The 22,610-nt window shown below is 36.9% G+C and overlaps 2 protein-coding genes across 2 annotated transcripts in view; one reads left to right on the forward strand and one right to left on the reverse strand.

The window, feature by feature from the left end:
• LOC144956936 (succinate dehydrogenase [ubiquinone] flavoprotein subunit, mitochondrial-like) overlaps positions 1 to 6,485 on the forward strand; it is a 23,092-nt gene extending 16,607 nt beyond the window's left edge. The window contains exons 8-15 of the mRNA XM_078887769.1: positions 1 to 89; positions 442 to 637; positions 1,032 to 1,232; positions 1,679 to 1,771; positions 2,396 to 2,494; positions 3,165 to 3,308; positions 4,696 to 4,809; positions 5,527 to 6,485. The exon at positions 1 to 89 is cut by the window's left edge and continues 80 nt beyond it. Of these exons, the coding sequence (XP_078743895.1) occupies positions 1 to 89; positions 442 to 637; positions 1,032 to 1,232; positions 1,679 to 1,771; positions 2,396 to 2,494; positions 3,165 to 3,308; positions 4,696 to 4,809; positions 5,527 to 5,613 (1,023 nt within the window). The 3' untranslated portion in view covers positions 5,614 to 6,485. The remainder of the gene's footprint in view (positions 90 to 441; positions 638 to 1,031; positions 1,233 to 1,678; positions 1,772 to 2,395; positions 2,495 to 3,164; positions 3,309 to 4,695; positions 4,810 to 5,526) is intronic.
• A 2,796-nt stretch (positions 6,486 to 9,281) lies between these two features.
• Positions 9,282 to 22,608, reverse strand: LOC144956528 (uncharacterized). The gene is made up of 6 exons (XM_078887086.1): positions 22,485 to 22,608; positions 19,096 to 20,966; positions 17,657 to 17,780; positions 15,309 to 15,440; positions 13,673 to 14,468; positions 9,282 to 12,422 (listed from the first exon to the last, which is right to left on the reverse strand). The coding sequence occupies exons 2-5, from the start codon at positions 20,964 to 20,966 to the stop codon at positions 14,220 to 14,222; spliced, it is 2,376 nt and encodes a 791-aa protein (XP_078743212.1). The 5' UTR covers positions 22,485 to 22,608; the 3' UTR covers positions 9,282 to 12,422; positions 13,673 to 14,219.
• Between the last annotated feature and the right edge of the window lie 2 nt (positions 22,609 to 22,610).

Below are 22,610 nucleotides of genomic sequence, written 5' to 3' on the forward strand. Positions count from 1 at the left end.
TACATGGAGCGTTACGCTCCCAACGCCAAAGATTTGGCCTCCAGAGATGTGGTCTCCAGAGCCAGTACCATCGAAATCAGAGAGGGCAGGTATGTCCACAGATGTTGTAATACATAAAAATATTGAAGTACCGGTATTTAGGTTATGAGTTTCGCTATTTAGATATACACTGTACATTTTCATTGCGATAGTAGATTATGGACACTGCGAGTTGGCTATTTAACTCTACATTGGACATTTTAATTGCACTGTAGATTATGAACAACTGCGATTTGGCTGTTTAATTATAAACTTTACATTTTAATTGTGCGGTAGATTTTTTTTTCTTGTATTTTTCTTAGTCTGCCACTGTTTCATGCTCACCTAATCAGATTCTTGTCGTACACGAGTGCCAGATAGGTTCCAAATTTTATGTAATTTTAAAATGTTTCCATCCTTCAGGGGAGTCGGTAAAGACAAAGACCACGTATACCTCCAGCTTCACCACTTGGACCCAGAGGTCTTACAGAGTCGTCTGCCGGGCATCTCAGAGACGGCCCTCATCTTTGCTGGTGTGGACGTAACCAGAGAGCCTATCCCTGTCTTGCCCACTGTCCACTACAACATGGGAGGCATCCCCACTAACTATAAGGGACAGGTCAGTCAGGATGGCTGTGTCTTCTATCCCCCCATATCTGTTTTCTCTTTCTATGTTGCTCTGTCATGGTTCTGGATGGAGATTGCTTTTTAAAAAAATAATTTCCTGGTCCTTTTTCTCAAATATAAATACTGTTTTTTTTTCTTTGTTTTTATTGATTGCAGTGGCAGTCCTAATATCCTAACATAGCGGGGTTTTTTTCCCAAAAAAAAAATTCCAGATTTTGCAAGCTAAAAACAGCAAAATAAGCTTAAATTTGAAAAAAATTTTTTTGCTGATTTTGCGGCTGCAATGCAAATCAGTGATATTTTGCAATTTTTTACAGCTGCAAGCAATGCAAAAAAACTGCCATTTTAGATTATCCTGATGTTTTTCTCTCTTCTCACTTCATCAGGTCATTCGATACACAAAAGAAAAGGGAGACGAGGTCATCCCCGGCTTGTACGCTGCAGGGGAAGCAGCCTGTGCCAGTGTCCACGGAGCAAACAGACTGGGCGCTAACTCTCTGCTGGATCTTGTGGTGTTTGGAAGGGCTTGTGCCAACACTATCACAGAGGAGAACAAGCCAGGAGAAGCTATCGGACCCATCAAACAGGTATCCTCATGCTTTATTCTGCCAGAGAGACTCTTTGGCAGCTTTTCTAATATGTTGAGTTCTTTCCACTGATGACAGTCTGCTGCGATGGATCCCATGTGTTCTAAATCCTTTTTGCATCTCATTGCTTGTGTGTCATCTAGGTGCTTGAGGTCTTTATTTATCGTAGTGTAAATTCTTGGGTCCAGAACAACAACTTAAAGCATATGGGGACCTATTGAGAGCCAATCCCAGTTTCTATAACTTTTTACCAGTAGCCATAGCCATAGCTTGCTAAGATAAAGAACTGAACAAGTGTGTGTGAAAGGAGCCAGACAAAGCAAGAAAGAAGAAAACCATCCCAAAAAATCCCTCGATTGAGGATCGAACCTCAGACCTTCTGAAGAAGTCTGATATTACCAGTTACGTTCATAAATCGGACTTCATTTGTTTTTGTTTTTTTCCAGAATGCAGGAGAAGAGTCTGTGGCCAACTTAGACAAACTTCGTCATGCCAATGGAAGCACCAGAACAGCTGAGCTCAGGCTAAACATGCAGAAGGTAACATTTCTTAATATGTTTGAGTAGCTGACTTTCAATATGTCCTAAGTCACATCCTGATAGAAAACCGAGATAACAATCTGAAGCTATCTTTTGGACTCCATGGAATCATCAAGAGTCCAAACAGTCAGGGTATTTTTGTTTTATGAGGCACACAAGACAAATATTTTTCTCTTTAAGCCACTAAATAAATGACACAAAATTGTTTTTTCATTGAATAATGAAAATGGGACTTGGTGCATTTTGAAAGTCGCCTTCTCATTTGTTGTTTGGCTGCTTTACAATTGATTTCAAACACGCTGTGTCATTAAGATTAATTCTGGGTAATTCTAGTTGTAATGGTAATCAGGGAATTTTGGAATTGCGTGGCCCACAGGTTAAAACAAACCAAATTGAATCGTAATTTTTTCTTAAGATTTCTTCTCTTTCTGTTCTTTCTTATTTTTATAGGGGGTGAAGGGGATGATGGATAGGGATGCTGCTCATTAAGGTTGAAATTAGTGAGTACTCGATACCTTTCAGTATTGATTAAGGCCCATCCCTAATGATAGGGAGATTGTTTTTGCCTGGTTTCTTATTCTCTATTGGTTCATTTTCATTTTTTTTGTTTTGTTTGATCCTCAGGTCATGCAGACCCATGCTGCTGTGTTCAGGGATGGACCCAGCTTGAAGAAGGGATGTGAGAAAATGGACCAGATTTACTCCGGCATGGAAGATCTTAAGGTAAGGATTTTTTTTGGTTTTATTTTGTTTGTATTGCATTTTAGCTGCCAGCAATCCTGATAAAATCGGGACCGTCCTGTGTTGGCAATCTGGGGGAAAATGTTTTAAAGCTAAACATTGGACTGTATGAAATTGACTCTTGCATGCCCTAGAATTATGCTTTTTTGACTAGCAAATTAAAACAAGGAACGGAGAAAAGCTCTACATCTATATTATATTATGTAATAGTCCAAATGTACTGGTGTTTTGGGTGATGACGGTGTTGGTACATATGGATGTCCCATTTTAGCTCTTTGAAAAATTGTCAGCTGTGGTATTGTTTGTATTCATGAAGGATAAATATAGATGGAATATGAAATAGTATAAATTCCATACCTGCCTACTTTTATGGATTATGGAAATTTGGTGACAATTATGGACTTAAGGAAAATGAAGAAATATTACGAATTTTGATTTCACAGTGTTAGAGAAATTAAAAAAATTTTCCTAGTTACCACCGTGTTAAAATTTTTAAAAATAATTTCTTATTAACGTTGTAATGGCTATCACTCAGCTCTGAAAGCGAGTATCATACCACATAGTCACACATATAATAAAATTTCCGTGAAGTCTTTTCAAAAAGATGTTCTACAAACTCATCAATCTGTGACAAAAACCCTTGTCCCCCCAGTTGTCTGACAGAGGCCTAATCTGGAACACTGATCTGGTAGAGACACTGGAACTTCAAAATTTGATGATCAACGCCGTTCAGACCATCTACAGTGCCGAGGAACGTAAAGAGAGCAGGGGGGCTCATTCCAGGGAGGATTTCAAGGTACGGCAAGTCTTTGTTAAAATGGTGGTGCTATTATTAGGATTATGATTATTATTATTTTCTATTACTATGATTATTATTATTCACTATTATTATGATTATTTATTATTATTATTATTATTATTATTATTATCATTGTTTTTGATTCATCTTGTTCCAACACCAATTGGAGTTCATAGGTCATATGTTTAAAAACCAATTGAAATTGAAATTCCCTGTATTTGTTGCAAGGGGAAATTTGTCTTTAGGGTTTTGGCAGCAGCAGCCATTGGCTTCCACCACCCCCACCCCAATTATCCCAGTTTTCCATATAGTCTGCCAGACCATACATCGGATCTCCGCTGCCCATAGACGCACATATAAGCAATTATTGACTTGATCTAACAGTGTTGTAGTAGACAATATTATGCGTTGGTTTGAGAGTATTTCCATCAGAACAACAAGACCATAACAATTTGGGTTATCAGACCTGCTAATTTCTTCGCATTGGTTAATGTGGAAAATTGTCGTAAGGGTCTAACTCAAGGCAGACCTAGATTATCCCAACCCAAATGCAGCTCTATAGTGGAACTACAGCATTCTAGTTCAAGAGGAAAATATAATACTGACTTACTATCCAGTGTCGTCCTCATTGACATTGGCTGCCCACACTCTGCGATGACAAATGTCTGCCCATTCCTCCCGTAGACAGTATTGTACAACTCTCTTCCATTCATATCTGTCCATTCTAGGATATTTTTTAATATAATTAGGCCTAGGTCTTCCTTTTCTTCGTTTGCCCTCCATTTTTCCCTGGATCGCATCTTTCATTACTGTGCATGGGTTTCAGTATGTGACCAAAAAAAAAACTTGAGTTTTCTCCTTTTGGTAACATCTAAATAGTTCTGGCATGACTTCCAGCTGACAGCAGCATTAAATTCTCATCTTGCCATTTTGTTTTGCACTAATGTTCACCGACAGTAGTGGTATTTTCGTGTTATTTTTTATATTCACAAGAAAGCAATGAAAACATTTGTCTTCTGTCCAAATAATTCCAAATATTTTCACACACACCTAAGTACTATTTCCTCAAACTTATTGGAATGGCCAAATATTTTCACACCCACCCAAGTACAGTTTCCTCAAACTCACTGGATTAGCCAAATATTTTTCTTTATTATTCTTTGTTCATGGTTTCCTCAAAACTTTTTTGCATGTCTTGATGAGATTAAGAAAACCAGGCTGGAGTTGAGTCAATTCATTTACGGTAAGTTTTTTCCATTTCATCACAAGTGGCTTCCATTATTGTCATGCCTTGCATCTGTCAAAGATCAGGGAGAATTATTTTCTTTCCAAAAGGCTTTGACTGTTTTTACTAATGACGTGTTTACTTCTTTCTATTTCCCAGGATCGTCTTGATGAATATGACTACAGTAAACCCATTGAAAGCCAACAACAGAAACCATTTGATAAACACTGGAGAAAGCACACCATGTCCTACGTCGATGCCGATTCAGGAAAGGTAATGAACAAAGATAAACATCTGAAAAAATCTATATAAAAACTAGGAATCCCAAACCTAAATTTAGAATGAAACTCAATCAGCAAGCAATTTAATTCCATGCATAGATGTGTTCTGATTGAAATGATACCAAGATTAGCAACATTGGATGCTAGATAAATGAAATAAGATATACGATTTCACAAAAGGTTCCGAAAAATGGACTGAAATGTGGTTATGCAATTATTGTGAAAATGGCCATTTTTGAAGCCGATTACAGCTAAAGTAGAGAAGGGAAATAGTAGACAGCTGCACAAATTTATAGAGATTACGCTCCATTTTTTAAATACCTCTGAGATATGAAATTTTGAGTTACAGTTACAGCAAAACAAATGTGGGCTGAGAGAAAAACAGAAACAAATGTGGAAACTGCGACCATGTCCAACGTGCACAATGAATTAAAAGTAAATGGAATAAAATGCAATTTTAGAACACCAACTTTCTATCAGGAGCATAAAGCTAGAGGCCGTTGTTTTATTTTTAAAAAAAATTTTTATATTAAAAGGAAAAATAAGTCAAATTTTGTAATGATTTGGTCTGATTCTTTATTTGAGACCTGTTTTAGCCAATATTTCGAAGTAAAAAGATGATATGAATCTGTCACAAGCATCGTAAAACCCTTAAATTCAAAGCAATTTTTAATCTTGATTTCATCTTCTCCCCCCTCCCTCTGGCCAGGTGAAGCTGGATTATCGTCCAGTCATTGACCACACATTGAGTCAGGAGGAATGTCCATCAGTGGAACCAGCCATCAGGAGTTATTAAAACATGTATATTTATGTGTTGAAAATATGTTCTATGATTCAAATGTTTAGGTTTGAAATGTTACAAGGTAGACTTTTGTGTTTTAGTTTTCCAATCAAGTCTTCAGTACTTAAAGTTAGAATTATTCCGATTTTTGTGGACTCCTCAAACAAATGAAGGTAAATGTCAACATGACGTGACAATTTGTTATTTTTAGATTTCATCCATGTTAGATTTTCTCTCATTTTGATGAATTTATATCAAACTTTGTCCTGACACATCGAGGAAATTTTCCTTAAAAATTCAATCAAATAACTGAAGGCTACAGTTTTATATATAAAGTTGAGGTCAGTTGTCTCTGGTCAAGAGATGTCTATAGAAAGAACGAAGTTGACGTCACTCGGGTTTTTTGCCATCCATTTTATAAGTAATTCTCACTAAACTGTATTAGACAGACTATAAAAGTTCATAGTTACACATAGTTTTGTGTGTTGGTTCGTTATACTTCCAGATGGCAATGTTGTGAGTTTCTTAGCCAAGCGCATACTATCTATAGAGAAATCATACTCAATGGTGGAATCTACCAATTTATAATGTCAACTCTTGGCTGGAACTGTTTTTTTTTTTCCATTTGAAGTTTGCCTCTGGTTCTGTGATGATTTATTTATAACTAGACTTGACGTTGTCATTGTAGAACTCATAACTAGACTTGAAACCGTCACTGGACATCATCATGCAATATTGTCTTTTTTTTGTAATGTTTGTTTTAAGATTATTGTTTTTAAAAAAAATTGATTTCCCTCATAAAATATCATGTTATCTATTTTACTTGTGTACAGCTGTGTAATTACTGCATTCAAATTTTAAAAATTAAAAGTGGATATGAATTTTTATTCCTCTGAATCGACTCGAATTGTATTGAATATTGAATTAATTTAAATTCCCTTTATTCGTCCCGTAAGGGAAATTTGTCTCCAGGGTCTATTCCAATGGAAGACTGGAATAACCCGGGTGTCAGCCGCAGTGCAGCGCCACAAATTGAGCTCGGGCGAGGTGACTTGCTCAAGGCGACACAGCGCAGCGGCTGGTGATCGAACTCTGTACCTTTTGCATACGACGCCAAGACCGTACTGCTGAGCCACACTGCCCCCTATTCGGGTGGTTTGGTCCATCAAGGCCCACCTGTCAAATTAAGGAGCAGGCACCAGTGTAAGATAAAGAACTGAAAAAGTGTGTATGAAAGGTGCCAGACAAAGCAAGAAAGAAAAAAAACCATCCCAAAAAATCAGTCGACCTCGACTGGGGATTGAACCTCAGACCTTCTGATTTACAAAGTACAATATCTTCAAAACGAAAAACTATAATAGTACATAACGGATAGATGAATATCATCTCTCAAAAAATACATTTGACTGCTTCTCTCTCAGCCAAGGATCCCTGCCAGGACCAGGAAAAAGCTGAACAATCTCAATCCAGAAAGCAACATGGAAAGGGAAAACACAGGCGGATAGAAGACAGCTAAAGTGAGACCTCTCTGTGTCAAGATTAATCTGCTCCGTGGAGAATCCAAAAAGCAGATTTATTTAAAACATTTTCATTTTCCTATAACTATAACTTCACCGTACTCAACATCCAAAAATACAAATGTATTGGGACTATAACTTCACCATACTCAACATTCAAAAATACAAATGTATTGGGACAACAAATTTTGGGAGCAGCACTGGTGAAATAACAAAATCTGAAAAGGTTGGTTTGTTTGTTTGTTAGGGTTTACGACGCTTGCAACACATTAAGGTCATTTCAACGCCAGTTAAACAGCAGGGTTGCCAATTAAAGAGGCAATAATTTATTGAACTTTTATGCTAACACATAAACAGACCCCTTTCTGAGTTCTGAACTCCAGTAAAGACATTTCGTACTTACTTTCTTCAGTTTAGCAGGTGATTTGTTTGTTTGTTTTTAAGGGTTTTACGGCGCTTGCAACACATTAAGGTCATATCAGCGCCAGTAAAAAGGAAGAAAATGGGATAGTAAAAAGTTATAGAATTACAATTAAAGCACAAAAGAAAAGGTAAGACAAAGAGGAACTGGTTCAAATAGGGAACAGATGAAGATTCCAAGAGCAGACCGTCAAAGTACTTAGTTTGAGATCACCAAACAGTCTCATCCAGACACAAGCACGGTTCCCAACTAAGAGGAATACACTCAAATGTTTACCAATCATATAATATAATATGTAAACTAAACATAATACAATGCATAACAGAGATATGATTTACAAGGAAAAAAAATATCATCTCCCAAAACTATAATTATACATTCGACTGTTTCCCTCTCAGCTCAAGACTCCGACCAAGGTCAGAACAAAACCAAGCAATCTCATTCCAAGACAAAGACAGAAAGCAATTGTTTGTTTTGTTTTTACGGGTTTTACGGCGCTTGCAACACATTTAGGTTATATCAGCGCCAGTAAAAAGGAAGAAAATGGGATAGTAAAAAGTTCTAGAATTACAATTAGAAAAAGTAAGACAAAGGGGAATTGAGAACAAATAGGGATCAGATGTAGATTCCAAGAGCATACCACCAATGTACTTAGTTTGAAATCACCTACAAGTCTCATCCAGACACAAGCACAAAATCCAACAAAGAGGAACACACTCAAATGCTTACATTATACATTCAAAATAAAAATAATAATACATAACAGAGAGATGGTTTACAAGGAAAAAAATATCATCTCCCAAAACAATAACTATGCATTTGACTGTTTCCCTCCCAGCTAGGATTCCGGCCAGTGCCAGGACAAAACCAAGTAATCTCATTCCGAGACAAAGACAGAAAGCATGTTGGATAACAGATATAAGGGGATAGAAGACACAGTATGTACCTCCCTGCCCGCTATGGGAGGTCAGGATCCCCACCCAGACAGAAAGCAATTGGAAAACATAAGAGGGGATAGAAGACACCGCAAGTACCTCTCTGCCCGCTATGGGAGTTAGCAGGTGATTGGAAAATATACTGTGGCTACTTTGAAAAAGGAAGAAAATTGGATAGTAAAACGGTAGTAAAATCATTCTAGATGTGATGTACAATTAAAAGGATTTGAGGAAAAAGTAAAATAAAGGGATTTGTACAAATAGGGAACAGGTCGATTCCAAGACCACACTATCAATGTACCTAAAAGTCTCATCCAGACACAAGCACAAGATCCCACTAAGAGGAATACACTCAAATGTTTACAAATCGTATGTTAAAATTAAAAAGATAACAGATGATTTACAAGGAAAAAAATCTACACATTCGACTGTTTTCATCCCAGCCAAGGACACTGGCCAGGGTCAGGACAAAACCAATTATAATCCCATCCCAAGACAAAGACAGAAAGCATGTTGGAAAACGGATACAGTACAGGGGGGAGAGAAGACACAGCAAGTACCTCCCTGCCCACTATGGGAGGTCGGGAACACACAGCAAAGTACCTCCCTGCCCACTATGGGAGGTCGGGAACACACAGCAAGTACCTCCCTGCCCACTATGGGAGGTCGGGAACACACAGCAATTACCTCCCTTCCCACTATGGGAGGTCGGGAACACACAGCAAGTACATCCCTGCCCACTATGGGAGGTTGGGAACCCCACCCAGGAGCTGGTAACTGGTAATGACAATGATAAATCCAAGCCATTGATTTGAGCAATATAATCATAATTTAATTCATGGAATTTGTACAATGGTATTATATTTATATACACCATAAGCCATAAAAACATTAAAAATTGTCATAAATACGTCATCATGCCAACAGTGTACAATAAATATTTAAAAATTAGCAGTACATCAAAATATAAAAATCAGAGATCATATTCTGTAACAATGATCTCATGTTTGCTTTATTTCTGTTCACCTTTCAAATATTATTAATAACAGTCGGGTGACGCCTCACACAATGGAGTCCTATCGAATACTGCATAGTTGTAAATACATTCTTGACGTCAGGCATCATGTTAAATAGAGATAAAATTACTGGAACCTAAAATTGCACATAGATGAGGCCATCGAGTCATCATCGGACCCAACAACAATCTGTATCATTAATTAATAACAATCTTTGATATTCAATCTAATACAGGAATAGAGGGAATCAGTCACCATAATAATAATAATAATAATAGTTTTGTATTTGTCAAAATAGTGATTTATTAAAATTTTTTAGTTGTTTTTCTTCAATATTGCAGAGTTAATGTTCATTTGAGAAGCAATAAGTGCACGGTAAGATGAGTGGAAATTTGCTATTAGAAATATAGGTACATGTTTATTTATGAATTGTTTATTCTACTTTAGTAAGTTATAAATGGCTTTACCAGATAGGCCAATTTCAACCAAACGAAACAGACTAAAAATAACTTTTTGAGTAAATAGACTCAACTCAGGACAAATTTAAAAAAAAAAAATCAGTCAATAGTTTCATTCACCGGGTGATAAATCATTACACACCAAATAAATTGCTGTTTATCGCTACATGTTTTACGGCACCAACAACACATGGAGTATGGAGGTCATTTCAGCATCAGTAAAAATAAAGAAAATGGGATTTAAAAAAAATTCTAGATTTACAACCTCCAGAAGGATGCAAGGATAAGTAAGACAAAGGGGAATTGGTTCAAATGGGGAACAGATGTAGATTCCAAGAGCACACCATCCGTGTACTTAGTTTGAGATCACCTAAATGTCTCATCCTGGACAAGCACAGGCTCCCACTAAGAGGTTCACAAATCGTATATTATATATTAATATCACGTTAAAAAAAACACCAAAAATAATACAATGCATAACAGAGAGATGATTTACAAGACAAAAAATATAACCTCCCAATATAACCTAATAAATAAATAAATAAAATAAAATTCCCTTTATTCATCCCATGGGGGAAATTTGTCTCTAGGGTTTATTCCAATGGAAGACTGGAATAACCCAGGCCAAGCCGCAAATTAACGACGGCGAGGTGACTTGCTCAAGACTAAATGTCTCTCACACCGCAGTGGCGGGTGATCAAACTCTGTACATTTCGTGTACGAATCAAAGACCGTACCGCTGTGCCACACTGCCCCACATACAATACATTTGACTGGGCAGCCAGGGTATCCGTCAGGGCCAGGACAAAACCCAAGTACTCTCATTCCAAGACAAAGACAGAAAGCAAGTTGGAAAACAGATATGGGAATGGAAGACACAGCGACCTCCCTGTACATTATGGGGATTCATATAAACTGAATAGATAGTCCTGATCATGAACAAAATAAAGCGAAGATCTGAATTTTGAAGTAAAAGTTCCAAAACAGAACTTAGCTGTATGTGGACAATTATTAATCTAATACAGAGTTAATGGGGATCCCGATAGCTCAGTTGATAGAGCACTCGCTTCATATGCAAAGGGATTGAGATCGATCCTTGGTGCAGTCAAGATTTTTTTTTTTCCGGACCCCCCTGTCCACTCAGAAGTGATTGAGTGGCTGGGTCTGTTAGATCTAGTGGAAATGATTTTGCAACAGACTAGCGTCCTATCCAAATGATAGCAAGCAATAGCTATTGTCCGTTTCATGCTATAGAAGCTGGGATAAACTCCTGTTCCATGGGCGGGGATGACAAGAGTTCATGTAATTTGATATGTAGAGGAAATCTTGTCTCAGACACGTTCAAGACCAAGCCTCTCAAAAAAAAAAAAAAAATTAATGGTCAAATAAATATAAGTATAAGTAAATAAATATTTCTTTAAAGTGAAATCTTAAAATATAACGATGTTGGAATCATGGCTGTCATTGTGTAAATGTTGCTGCTCGAAGCAATAAAAACCAATGTGATGTTGAATGTAAGCTTCAATTTAATCAACGCAAACAGAAAACGCTGTTTCGTGAGACCGATCTCATGATCAATGAGATAATATTAGCTCATTCGTCTGTAGTGTTTCATTCATGTTTTATTGGAAAAGGGGAAACCTGAAACGTCCATACATTTTCGTTTATTAAATTGAAGCTTACATCCAATTTCACATTGGTACTTATGGCAGTAATTGTAGTAACAATTTTGTTTTCAAATTGTGAGTGTGAGTCATGGGTGCCACTCATGGTGTGAGTAGAATTCGTCAACACCACAGTGAAAGTTGTCACCACTAAAAAACCAATGGCAAAAATAGATAATGGGGCGCCAATTCAGGAGGCAAAATTTATGCAAATGCTTTGACCAATCATTATCGGAGTGTTGAACTCCAGTTTAAAGACATGACCTACTTACTTTTTTTTTCTGTTTAGCAGGTGATCGGAAAATATACTGAAGGTTTATAACGTGCTGAATTCTGTAAATATTGGCAACCTTGTAGATGGTAATTTTGATTCATCTTGTCATTTGCTTGTCTTTAATAATTATTACAACACTTTTTAAACATGTGTCTCAAATCAGAATATTAAAAAAAGAATACTTCGTAGCTTTCGTGAAATGTGTACCCTATTTAGAAATAAAGTGGAATAACACGCCCCTAATTATGACAATACTGATCAGATAAGTGGTTATTAATACATACACATCAATTGACATTGTTTGTTTATAAAGGGTTTTACAATGATTGCAACACATTTAGGTCATATCAGTGCCATTAAGAAAAGAAGAAAATGGGATAGTCAGAAAGATTCTAGATTTACATTTGAAAGCACAAGAAAAAGTTAGGCAAAGGGGAAGGTTCAAATAGGGAACAGATGTAGATTCCAAGAGCACACTATCAATGTACTTAGTCGGATATCACCTGAAAGTCTCATCCAGACACAAATACAGGTCCCAACTAAGACCTGTAAATGAGCTCTATAAAAATTGACTGAAACTCTTCGACAAACTGAAGATTCAATTATTTTTAAAAAAATAAGGGCATCATTGGAGAGGAGAGTGATAAATACAATACATTAAAATAGTGGGTGTTATTTCTTACTGGAAGTATGACTGCCATAATTTGATGTAGAAGGAATGCTAAATAAGCATGTCATTCATATAGGTAAAGATGACTTCATCAAAGTCATATTCCTGCCTCTGGAATTTTTTTTGACATAGTCAGAAAAATAATCACCATTATCATCTTTAACTTCTAGCCATGACCAATTGAATTTATTCCTCACACTCACATCTTTAACTTTATTGATGCTCGACAAGTCTGAATTGCGATCCACGAACAGCTCAGCCATTATGAGAACATTAGAATAATGTAGCAATGAGCAAACTTGATTTTCAATCAGTAAATGACAGAGAAAAAAAAACTTAAATAAATATGACTTCTGGCCAATACACTGAATTATGAAGTAGAAATGAATTATCAAGAAGAAACTTCGGCAGGCATAGCGGAAAAAATTCAAAGAATCGAAATGAAGGTAAATCGCCACAAAACAGCAAGCTCGCTTGGGCTTGAGCAAAACAATGGCAGAAAACGTCCTGATTTGCACGGGAATTAATTAGGCTACTTACCATTGTTCCTTATAATCAGGTACTCAATCAGTGAAGAAACGGTCAACCAGTTTGTTTACAATGTGAGGCAATCGACTTGTAGCAATCTATCCTAATCTAACTTTCGATTTAAAGGTGTCTCCATCATCTACTAGAGATGTTACTTCTGGCATTCGCATTTTATTTTTTTCATACTTTTAAAACCCAGCTTGTAATTGTGGTCAATTTTGGCTTAGACGAAACAGTGAAATTTATCGCTCGGCGGCTCAGTTAAAATTGGCTACCGTTGGGATCACGACAGGTTGGAAAGTGAAAAAATAATTTAACGAAGGCTGTGTGAAATTACACTGGGATGTGTTCAGTCACGCCAATTCTAAAACGCGCCGCTTAGCCTTGGCAATAAATCCATCGTTAATATTAACGGCTCCCATGAGCTATGCGTAGCGTTATGGAACACTCCTAATTACTTTACGGTCATTCGACTACGATTTGTGAATTCTTTCTTTCTTCACTTCTTTCTTTCTTTCCTTTTTTTTAAATATTTGAATTTGACAAATTGACTGATTTCAGTTAATTGACTGAGAATTTACAGGTCCCAACTAAGAGGAATACACTCAAATGCTTAAAAACCACTATATATTTAAAACAAAAAAATGTAACAGCAAATAACAGAGAGATGATTTACAATGAAAAAATATCATCTCCCAAAACTATAACCACACATTTAACTATTTCACTCCCAGATACGGACCCGGACAAAACTAAGTAATCGCATTCCAAGACAAAGACAGAAAGCAACTCCGAAAACAGATATAGACACAGCATGCCCACCATGGGAGGTCAGAGACTGAGTAATTTGGATATGGTTGCTTATTAAAATATACATATGCCATAGCAGTCGGCAGGAATGAGATCAAATTGACTTCTAAGGGAATGCATCGTTTCTTAATATTAAATTAAAAGACACACACACATAACTACTATCACAATTAATGCTGAATGAAATGGCAGGTTGGGGCAAAAATTATAACCGGCAACGGACAGGAGAGAGAGAGAGAGAGAGAGAGAGAGAGAGAGAGAGAGAGAGAGAAGAGGAGACAGAATCACATAAATAATGCTTTACATAAAACTGTTGATTCCACTCGAACTAAAGGTTTTTCAATCGTTTCAAATTCCTTTTACTTTTTTTGCTTCCAGCCAGCATGGTCTTGGATGCACAATGGAAAAGGGGCTTGCAAGGGGTGGGGTGGTGAAACGGGAACAGACACTTGATGCAGAAGTCGTAGGCACATTTCTCCGACACGCAGGTGGCCCTGTCTTGACACGGCACTACCACAGCTCTACACTGGCAATGAGGACAGTTGCGAGTTCGGTCTTCGGACAGGAACTCTGGGAGCTACGGATTGAGAGAGTTCACGTTACTTTAAGATTTTGACAAAACCAGAAAGTCTTTGGGAAAAAAAATATATAATCAAACATGAAAATGGAAATGAATAGAATAAAATAACACATAGGGATGCCAAATGATTTTGATTGAAAATAAGTGGAAGCATCTAATCTCACCAAAAAAACAAACTTTGTTAATGAACAAACAAGAACCTCTCTCTTTTCCTTTGCGACTGTATGGGGCATTTGTTGGACCAATTCAAATATAATTTCTGTACTGAGAGGAAGGACCTTCATTGGCTTTCTTCTCAGAGAAAAAAAGTGTGAACTGAGATGTGAAAAACCCCAAGAAAAAACATTTGGCACCTTTGAGCACATAACGTTAATATGAATTAATGGAGATAAGGTCATATAACTACAAAACAAAGAATGCTCACTTAAAGGATTTTTTACAGGTCATGGAAAAACTATCATCAAATTTTGGAATACTTATACAACACTTTCTGGACTCCAGCGGACCCAATTTCAGCATGCTCTGCAATACAGCACACTGGATGACTGAATCTTATCTATATAATAGTCGTTACCTCCCATGAGCATTAGATTTTGACACATGAATTCTAACATGCTGAGCTAACATGCTGAGACAGTGCTTGAATCCAGCAAGTACAGTAGTCACTTTGAGAGATGGGCATGTGCATAATTTGTAGAGTTGAAATAATATTTTGGATTCCAGATTTGTGATCTGGTCCATTTGCACATTGTAGTCAAAACACACCCAGGGTACAAAACAAGATAAGACAGAGGAAATGAAAGAGAGATAAATATCAGAAAAGTAAAAAGTTCCTACCTGGGCTGCTGACAAGGGAGTGGAAGTGGAAGTGTCTGCCGCTACAGACTGGGGTTGAATCGCTGTCAAGTGGCCTTTGGAAGACGTCATAAGAACGTTTTCTCTTTCCTGAAGTTTGTCCACAACATTTTCCTACACATGGAAAGAGAATCGTGATTCAAAAATAAATTTTGAAAAAAAAAACCCCACACAAGCCTTAAATGATTCCGTCAGACAATGCTGTTAACAGTAGGTAATCTTTTTACATCTGAGTACAATGAAGAATGTGAGTAAAGAGCCTTTTCCAAGGACTCAACCATGCGCAAAGTGAGGCTCGAACTCCGGACCTTCCATTCCGAAAGCGAGTGTCATACTACCACAAGACCACATTGCCGCAGAAAACCCTATAACTGTTACTATAGCATAATAGGAAAAATATTACAAGGCACCACTATTCATATCTGGAACACTTTATCTGATCAAAAATGCAAGACTAATACATACAAAAACAAATCAATATTCATTATTCCATCATCATTAAAAAAGTTAAACATATTATTTAATAACGCAACCAAAGAATGAATGGTTAATTGAACTAAAGATAATGATGATATTTTATTGATTGTGAAGCGAGTGCTCAACCAACTGAGCTATCGGGACCCCTGACTCTGAAGGATGTTTATTGTTTTTGTTTTTAAGGGTTTTACGGTGCTTGCAACACAGTAAGGTCATATCAGCACCAGTAAAAAGGAAAAAGGAAGAAAGTGGGTTAGTAAAAAGTCCTAGAATTACAATTAAGAGCACCCATGAAAAGGTAAGACGGAGGGGAATTGGTTCAAATAGGAAATATGTAGATTCCAAGAGCACACTATCGAAGTACTTAAATTGAGATCACCTAAAAGTCTCATTGAGACACAAATACAGGTCCCCACTAAGAGGAATAAACTCAAATGTTTGCAAATCATATACAGTAGAATTACTTTAAAACGAATTGGACCCCAAACATTTCGGTTAAGACATTGTTTAAAGCAAGCCTGTTTACAATGTTTCAAGTATAATATTTAGATTTGCTCATTAATCTATACATGGTTTCCCCTAGAATGGAGTTGTTGAATATGCAGTCTTCGTTACCAATACAAATTTGTTTTCTTATTTCAAAAACAAAAAAAAAAAAAGAAAAAAAGAGGGTTTTAGGAGTTCTCGTTTCAATCAAAAATGTTAAAGAGTTGAGTTTGGAGCCGTATCTACATATTCCGTCTTGATCCAACTTTTTTTTCATCGACTTACATATATTTTAATTTTAAACTGACGAAAAGCACAGTGCTTCTTTTCAGACATCTTTAGTAAATTGCAAAAGCTAAAATAAGATTTGAAAGTTCTTGTGCGATAAATTATAACTAGATGGCAGCATCAGAGGTGAAGTGAAATGGAAATGAAAAGGACTGTCAATGCAAGCTGTAACAATCTTCTTTTGTTGAAAAGCCATAGTCAAAAGGCAATACATAGAACCTCCCCACCCCCCCCCCGCCCACAACACAACGAACAAGTAAAAAAGTAGGAAATGGAAATGAGAGTCAAGGTAAGCTGTCTACCACCCCTCTTTATTGTCGTGTTGAAAAGTTCCAAAGCATCAACACACGAGCGAGAACATCTCGCTTTCGTGATTCTACACCCCAACTCCCCCTCTTTCCTCATTTTTCGCCTGCCAGTCACCCGCTGTCTTCCTTTTCCAGTCTGTGCGATGTGTGGTGTTGACCAAGCCCAAGTGCAGTGATTGAAGTGTTTGCCTACCCCCCACCCCACCCATCACCCTCATCTTAAATTCACGCTCTTTGTTTAATATCGCCGGGCGTTATTACGTGTGGCCACCTTCCCGACTTTTTGAAGAAAAATAGAGAGAGAGAAAAAAGGAAGGTGCTCTCAAGTTGTTTCGGTTTAAAGAAAGTCCTGCTTAGAAGTATTTCAGTTCATCGTAAGAATTAGTACAAAGATTATGAAGAAACTAGTACAATTTATTAAATTCTTTGCGGTTTAAGGTATTTTTCGGTTTAGCTTCTTTCGGTTTAAAGTAATTTTACTGTATATGTAAAAAAAAAAAAAAAACACAATACAGTGCATAACAGAGAGATGATTTACAAGAAAAAAAAAATATTATCTCTCAAAACTAACTGTACACCATTTGAGTGTTACCCTCCCAGCAAGGGTATCGGGCCAATGCCAGAACAAAACCAAGTAATTTCATCCCAAAACAAAGATAGAAAGCATGTTAGAAAGAAGATAAAGGGGGATAGAAGACATTGTAAGTGCCTCCCTGCCACTATGGGAGGAAGAATGCTTAAATCTAAATCTAAGCTTTGGCCCTAGCCTACCTTTTCTGTCAGATTCCTAATTTTCCTGGCACTGTTCATCTTCTTGCATAAAGTCTTGTATCTTCTATAAGCTTTTTGCTCTGCAGACAATGAACTCTTCCAAACATTGCTCACTTCGGTTATTCTGAAAACAATTATTAAATTATGTGTTTGTGGTTAGTAAAAATAACAGAGGAGAAGGTGTGAAAAAGAGAATGAAAGAAAGATAGATAGAGAGTGAGACAAATATGTGTCATAAAATAACACAGAGAGAGAGAGAGAGAGAGAGAGAGAGAGAGAGAGAGAGAGAGAGAGAGAGAGAGAGAGAGAGAGAGAGAGAGAGCAGCCCAACGGGATTACAAAGTGTATCCTTTAACAAACAACAACAAGCACGGCTGCCAATTCAGGGGGCAAACATTTACTGAACTTTTATGCAAATACATAGACTGACCCCATTCTGACTGCTGAACTCCCGTAAAAGGACATTATTATGTACTTACTTTTTCCGTTAAGCAGGTGGTTGGAAAATTTATTGAGGGTTTATAACATATTGAATTCCGTAAATATAAGGGAAATTGACAACTTTGAACAACAACAACAACAACAACAACAAAAACCCACCAGAAAGGATTTTTGAAAACTGGTACTGATACATAAATTTCGGTTTCGAAAAGAAAAAAGAGTCAGAATTTGAAATGTTTGGCTTGTTCACATTTCAGGAGTTTTTTTCCTTTTATCTTCCCATATATTATCTGATGTAGAAAAAAAGTATAAAAGTAAAAGCCCCAGCAAACAATTCACTTTACATATAACGCATTCTTAATCTAATTATAATGCAATAATACCAATACAAATAATTAATAATAAAATAGTACAAATAATAATAATAATGAGTAATAATAATAATAATAATAATAATAATTTTTAAAATAAAATTAATAATAAAGAGATGCCAACTTAAAATTTGACTTAAAATAGGAATTTCAGACACCACTCGGAGGAATTTCAATGCCAAAAAGGAATTTCCGCAGCCTGTCCATTTAGAACTATGTATTATTAAAGTATTATATTATCGATGCTTTGTTGGACCCAATGAAAATACATTGCTATGTAGTCTTGTGGTATGACCACTCTCGCTTTCGGATTGGAATTTCCTGGGTTCGAGCCTCTCTCGACAATAAGGTGAGTCCTCAGAAAAGACTCTACTCACATTCTCATTCTCCCACCATACTCAAGTGTAAAATGAGCACCTGGACGTTAATAGCTTTGTCTCTGTCTGAAAAAGTGCAATATCGCCTAACCGGCATCAAGTCTCGTATATGTTACGTGATGCTGTTGGCCACGGACCCTTTGTAATTTCATAATTCTGCAGGTCTGCATATTTTGATAATCTTTCTCTTCAATAACTTTAGATACAGTTACAAGCTACAACATGGATATATCGTTAACAAAGCACTCACTTTAGAAGGTCAGAATCTGGTATATAAGCCAAAATGATTTCGATACATCCAATAAGGTTGTGTCTATGCAGTTCACCCAGGATGTCAAATTGCTTTACACCAATATGTCGACCAATCAACTGAGAGGGAATGGACGGAGAAAACTTGAGACATATTCTACTAATTAGTTCATCATCTGCTTCTGTCATAGATCTTTCCTTGATCTTGACATTTTTAATATTCTTAGGCTTAGAATTAGAATTCCTCCACCTGCTGACAGGAGTTACAAGAGTCTTAGCAATTGAGGAGTCTTCATTATTTGGAGCATTGTTGTCAATATGGAGAAATTGAGGAGTTCTTTCCTCAGGTGACCTGGCAATGGCCTGAGGTTGAGCTAATCTACTTTCATCTGTCTTTAAATCATCTTCTTGCTCCTTTGATAATGATTGTTGACCAAACAAATCCCTTTTTATATTACATGCACCAGAAGATTTCCCCCTTGCTCGTAACTTTCTCATTTTCTGAGGACTGACTGATTCTGAGATATTGCGTTGTGCTACGATGCAGCATCTTTTCGTTGGACTTCTGACAAAATTGCTGCCAGAAACAGCTGGAGAGTTGCATGGATGATAAGTTAAACATTGACACGGCAGTTGGGACGATGTACTTGATGAAGCGTTTGGAAATGGTAAAGTTGATGAAGATATAGATAAAGAACTGTTTGTGGAGAGCGTTTGTTCATAGTTATGAAATACAACTGGTGATGGCGATGACGAGCTAGGAACTTGGGTAATGAGTTTGGTTGAATCCACTAAAGGGATAAGGGAAAGATTAGAGACAAAGTCAACCTTACAAATATCCTCACACGAGTCGGCACCAGTGGATAGGCGTACACCTGAGATATTGACTTGAGAAAATGTCTGACTAGGAATGGATGAAGTTTTATCAACACACAACAGTTCATTACCTTGACTTTCATCAACACATGACAGTTCACTAGTTTGACTGAATGGTAAATGAGTGTTCGTTTTGTTGCACTTTTTTCCACCATCAAAATAATTACAATTAGAAAACGTTTCATGTGATTGAGACGACGACCTTTGAACCGAAACATCACGCTCAGGATTGATTTTCTCGTTTGGTTTATGCTGGAGACTAAAGGAAAAAATTGGACTGGATGATGAGAATGACTTTGGTGAAGGTTGATTTGAACTGGAGTTGGAAGATGATGAAGAATTTTCTTCCAAAGACATTTCTTGAAAACTATTCTCAAGATCATCAGATGAGCTCGACAAAGGTGACCGAGATAAGCTACGACTCCTTTCCAGGAATAGACCTATAGGACTGTGTTTGGCTATGCTAGATTTGGAAATTATAAAACGTAATTCTTCCTCGGAATGAGTAGAGTTGGAATGACAGGCACTGTCAGCATTCTGATCTGCCTGATCTAAATGTACGTGGAACATCGGAGATGACGACATTGTATTTCCATCAGTGTCTGGTGAGTGAAATGACAACTTGCGACTTCTCATTGGCCAAGATCTACGATGATGGAGAGAGGATTCAGTAGAATCAGACTCAAATTCAGAATCAACTGAAGTCGTACTTTGAGCAGATAATGAAGCACCGTGCGATAAGGATGGAGTTTTACTGAGACTAGCCAAGGAGGTTGCAGAGTCAGGAGTCCAATCTGAGAATCCACTATCAAACGTGTGAAGAGTGTGCTGTTGTTTTAACAGATTGTTTTCCACTTCATCCAACAAAGGTGTGCTACATAGACTGGACTGACTCGAAGGCAGTGGGATTGACATACTTCTTGGAGGCATTGCCATTCCTTTCGTCTTCTCAACAGTTAGTGTAGCAGTATATATTTCATCTGTATCGGCCTCCATCTGAAGGGAATAAGATCAAATAAATATTTTGTGAAAGATAATCTTTTATTCAGGACGTTTGAGAATATAAATATTGAAAACCAGTAGCATCTGTTGATACGCAATTAACTTTCAGAGAGCATGATTTGGATTTTGCGCAATATAAATACTATTACTAATGCATGTTTTTTGGGATAACATCAACAGGGGTACGTGGAAGTGCAATTGATAGCCCATTTTAAAAAGTTATTAACTCACAGACAGAGAGAGATTGGAGTTCTTACCCAATACTATATGTAAAAGACAGGGTTAAATTTTACTCCACACTAACAAAACATACATAGCAGTTTTTGCCAAAAGAGCAACAACAGTTGATGCAACTAAAACTTCATTGAACCCCAATAAGCGTAATGACACTTGACCCCCCCCCCCCTCCTTTCAACCAGCAGCTGATCCAAGAGCACAAGTGGTCTTGTGTCACTTTTTTACATTTGGCGCCAGTCTGTCTAGACTGGCATCATAAAAATGGGAATGTCGCCAAAATTCAGAACATTTAGCACATCAAATTATAACACAAGACACGATGGTGATTTTTTTCACTAATAATCAACCACTTGAATGACCTCAGCTTCTACCAGAGGAAAATGACACGGCAAAATCAGCGGAAAATTATCATACATGATATAATTTATAAATGTTCTATTTGCTGCCTTTTGGAGGGATTATCTTTTTAAGGCCCATAAACCCTGCACTAATAACTGTGCCTATTTAGTCTAATATTAATATAAATTAAAGGAAATGTCAATTGCCACAGAGTCAGAGTGAGTCCTTGGTGGCTGATGGTTCATCAACTACCAAGGAGTTAAACTGGAACTCTTCAGGTGCATGCAGTGATTTGCAAGCATATGATCATGAATCTCGAATCTCATCTCTTTACAATGATTCATCCATTGTCAATCGTTGTGGAAAGGTCTTGAGTCTACACTATACTCGTTGACATTTGTTTTTAATTTTTAGTCTTTTCAGTTTTTCAGGACTTCGATGATGAGTTAGTTAGAATCAAAACAAAAATTACTGTTGTTTTCCGATCTAAACTTCAGATTCAGTGGAAAAAAAAACAAACCCCAAACAAACAGAACAAAGTGGTAGTTGACGATTTGTCAATTTTCAATTCAACTCGAAAACTAAACCATAAATTCGCGCAATCCGAAGTAAGGCCACCTTTGCCTTCATCACTCTGATTCACTCTTCCACTTCTTCAATTTCATTGTGAAAATAAATAATTGAAATTAAAAAGGATGTATTCAATCTAAAAAGTGGAAGTAACGTAAAAGTTTACAACGATCAATGCATACAAACATGGACCCACAATCTAAAATTGAAATGATTGCGAGATTCTTACTCTTGATCAATTCTTTCACTTAGGATAAATTAAAACATTTGACTTCAGATAAGGCGTAGAAGGTGAATATGAAGTCCCGCAATGACTTTCATTTTAATGAATTGTAATAAAAATGAAAAAAATGGTTGCATTCTTACTTTATCGTCTTTTGGTAACAGTAGTAACAAAGCAAACTTTTAGGCGTTGAAATGAAAACAACACCAACGTCCCCGGCGGAGAGCCAATGTTTTGGTTTTCTTTCAAAGTGTACGCCTTCCAAACAA

This window comes from Berghia stephanieae, chromosome 11 (genome assembly GCF_034508935.2).
Source record: "Berghia stephanieae isolate SIO BIC M18660-M18661 chromosome 11, UCSD_Bste_1.3, whole genome shotgun sequence".
NCBI lineage: Eukaryota > Metazoa > Mollusca > Gastropoda > Nudibranchia > Aeolidiidae > Berghia > Berghia stephanieae.

Coding starts and splice junctions, on each gene's coding strand:
- LOC144956528 (XM_078887086.1), bottom strand. CDS start 20,966: ATGGAGGCCGATACAGATGAAATATATACTGCTACACTAACTGTTGAG. Junction 17,781..19,095: donor CCAGATTCTGACCTTCTAAA/GTGAGTGCTTTG, acceptor AATTGTTTTCAG/AATAACCGAAGTGAGCAATG. Junction 14,469..15,308: donor CTCCCTTGTCAGCAGCCCAG/GTAGGAACTTTT, acceptor CTCAATCCGTAG/CTCCCAGAGTTCCTGTCCGA.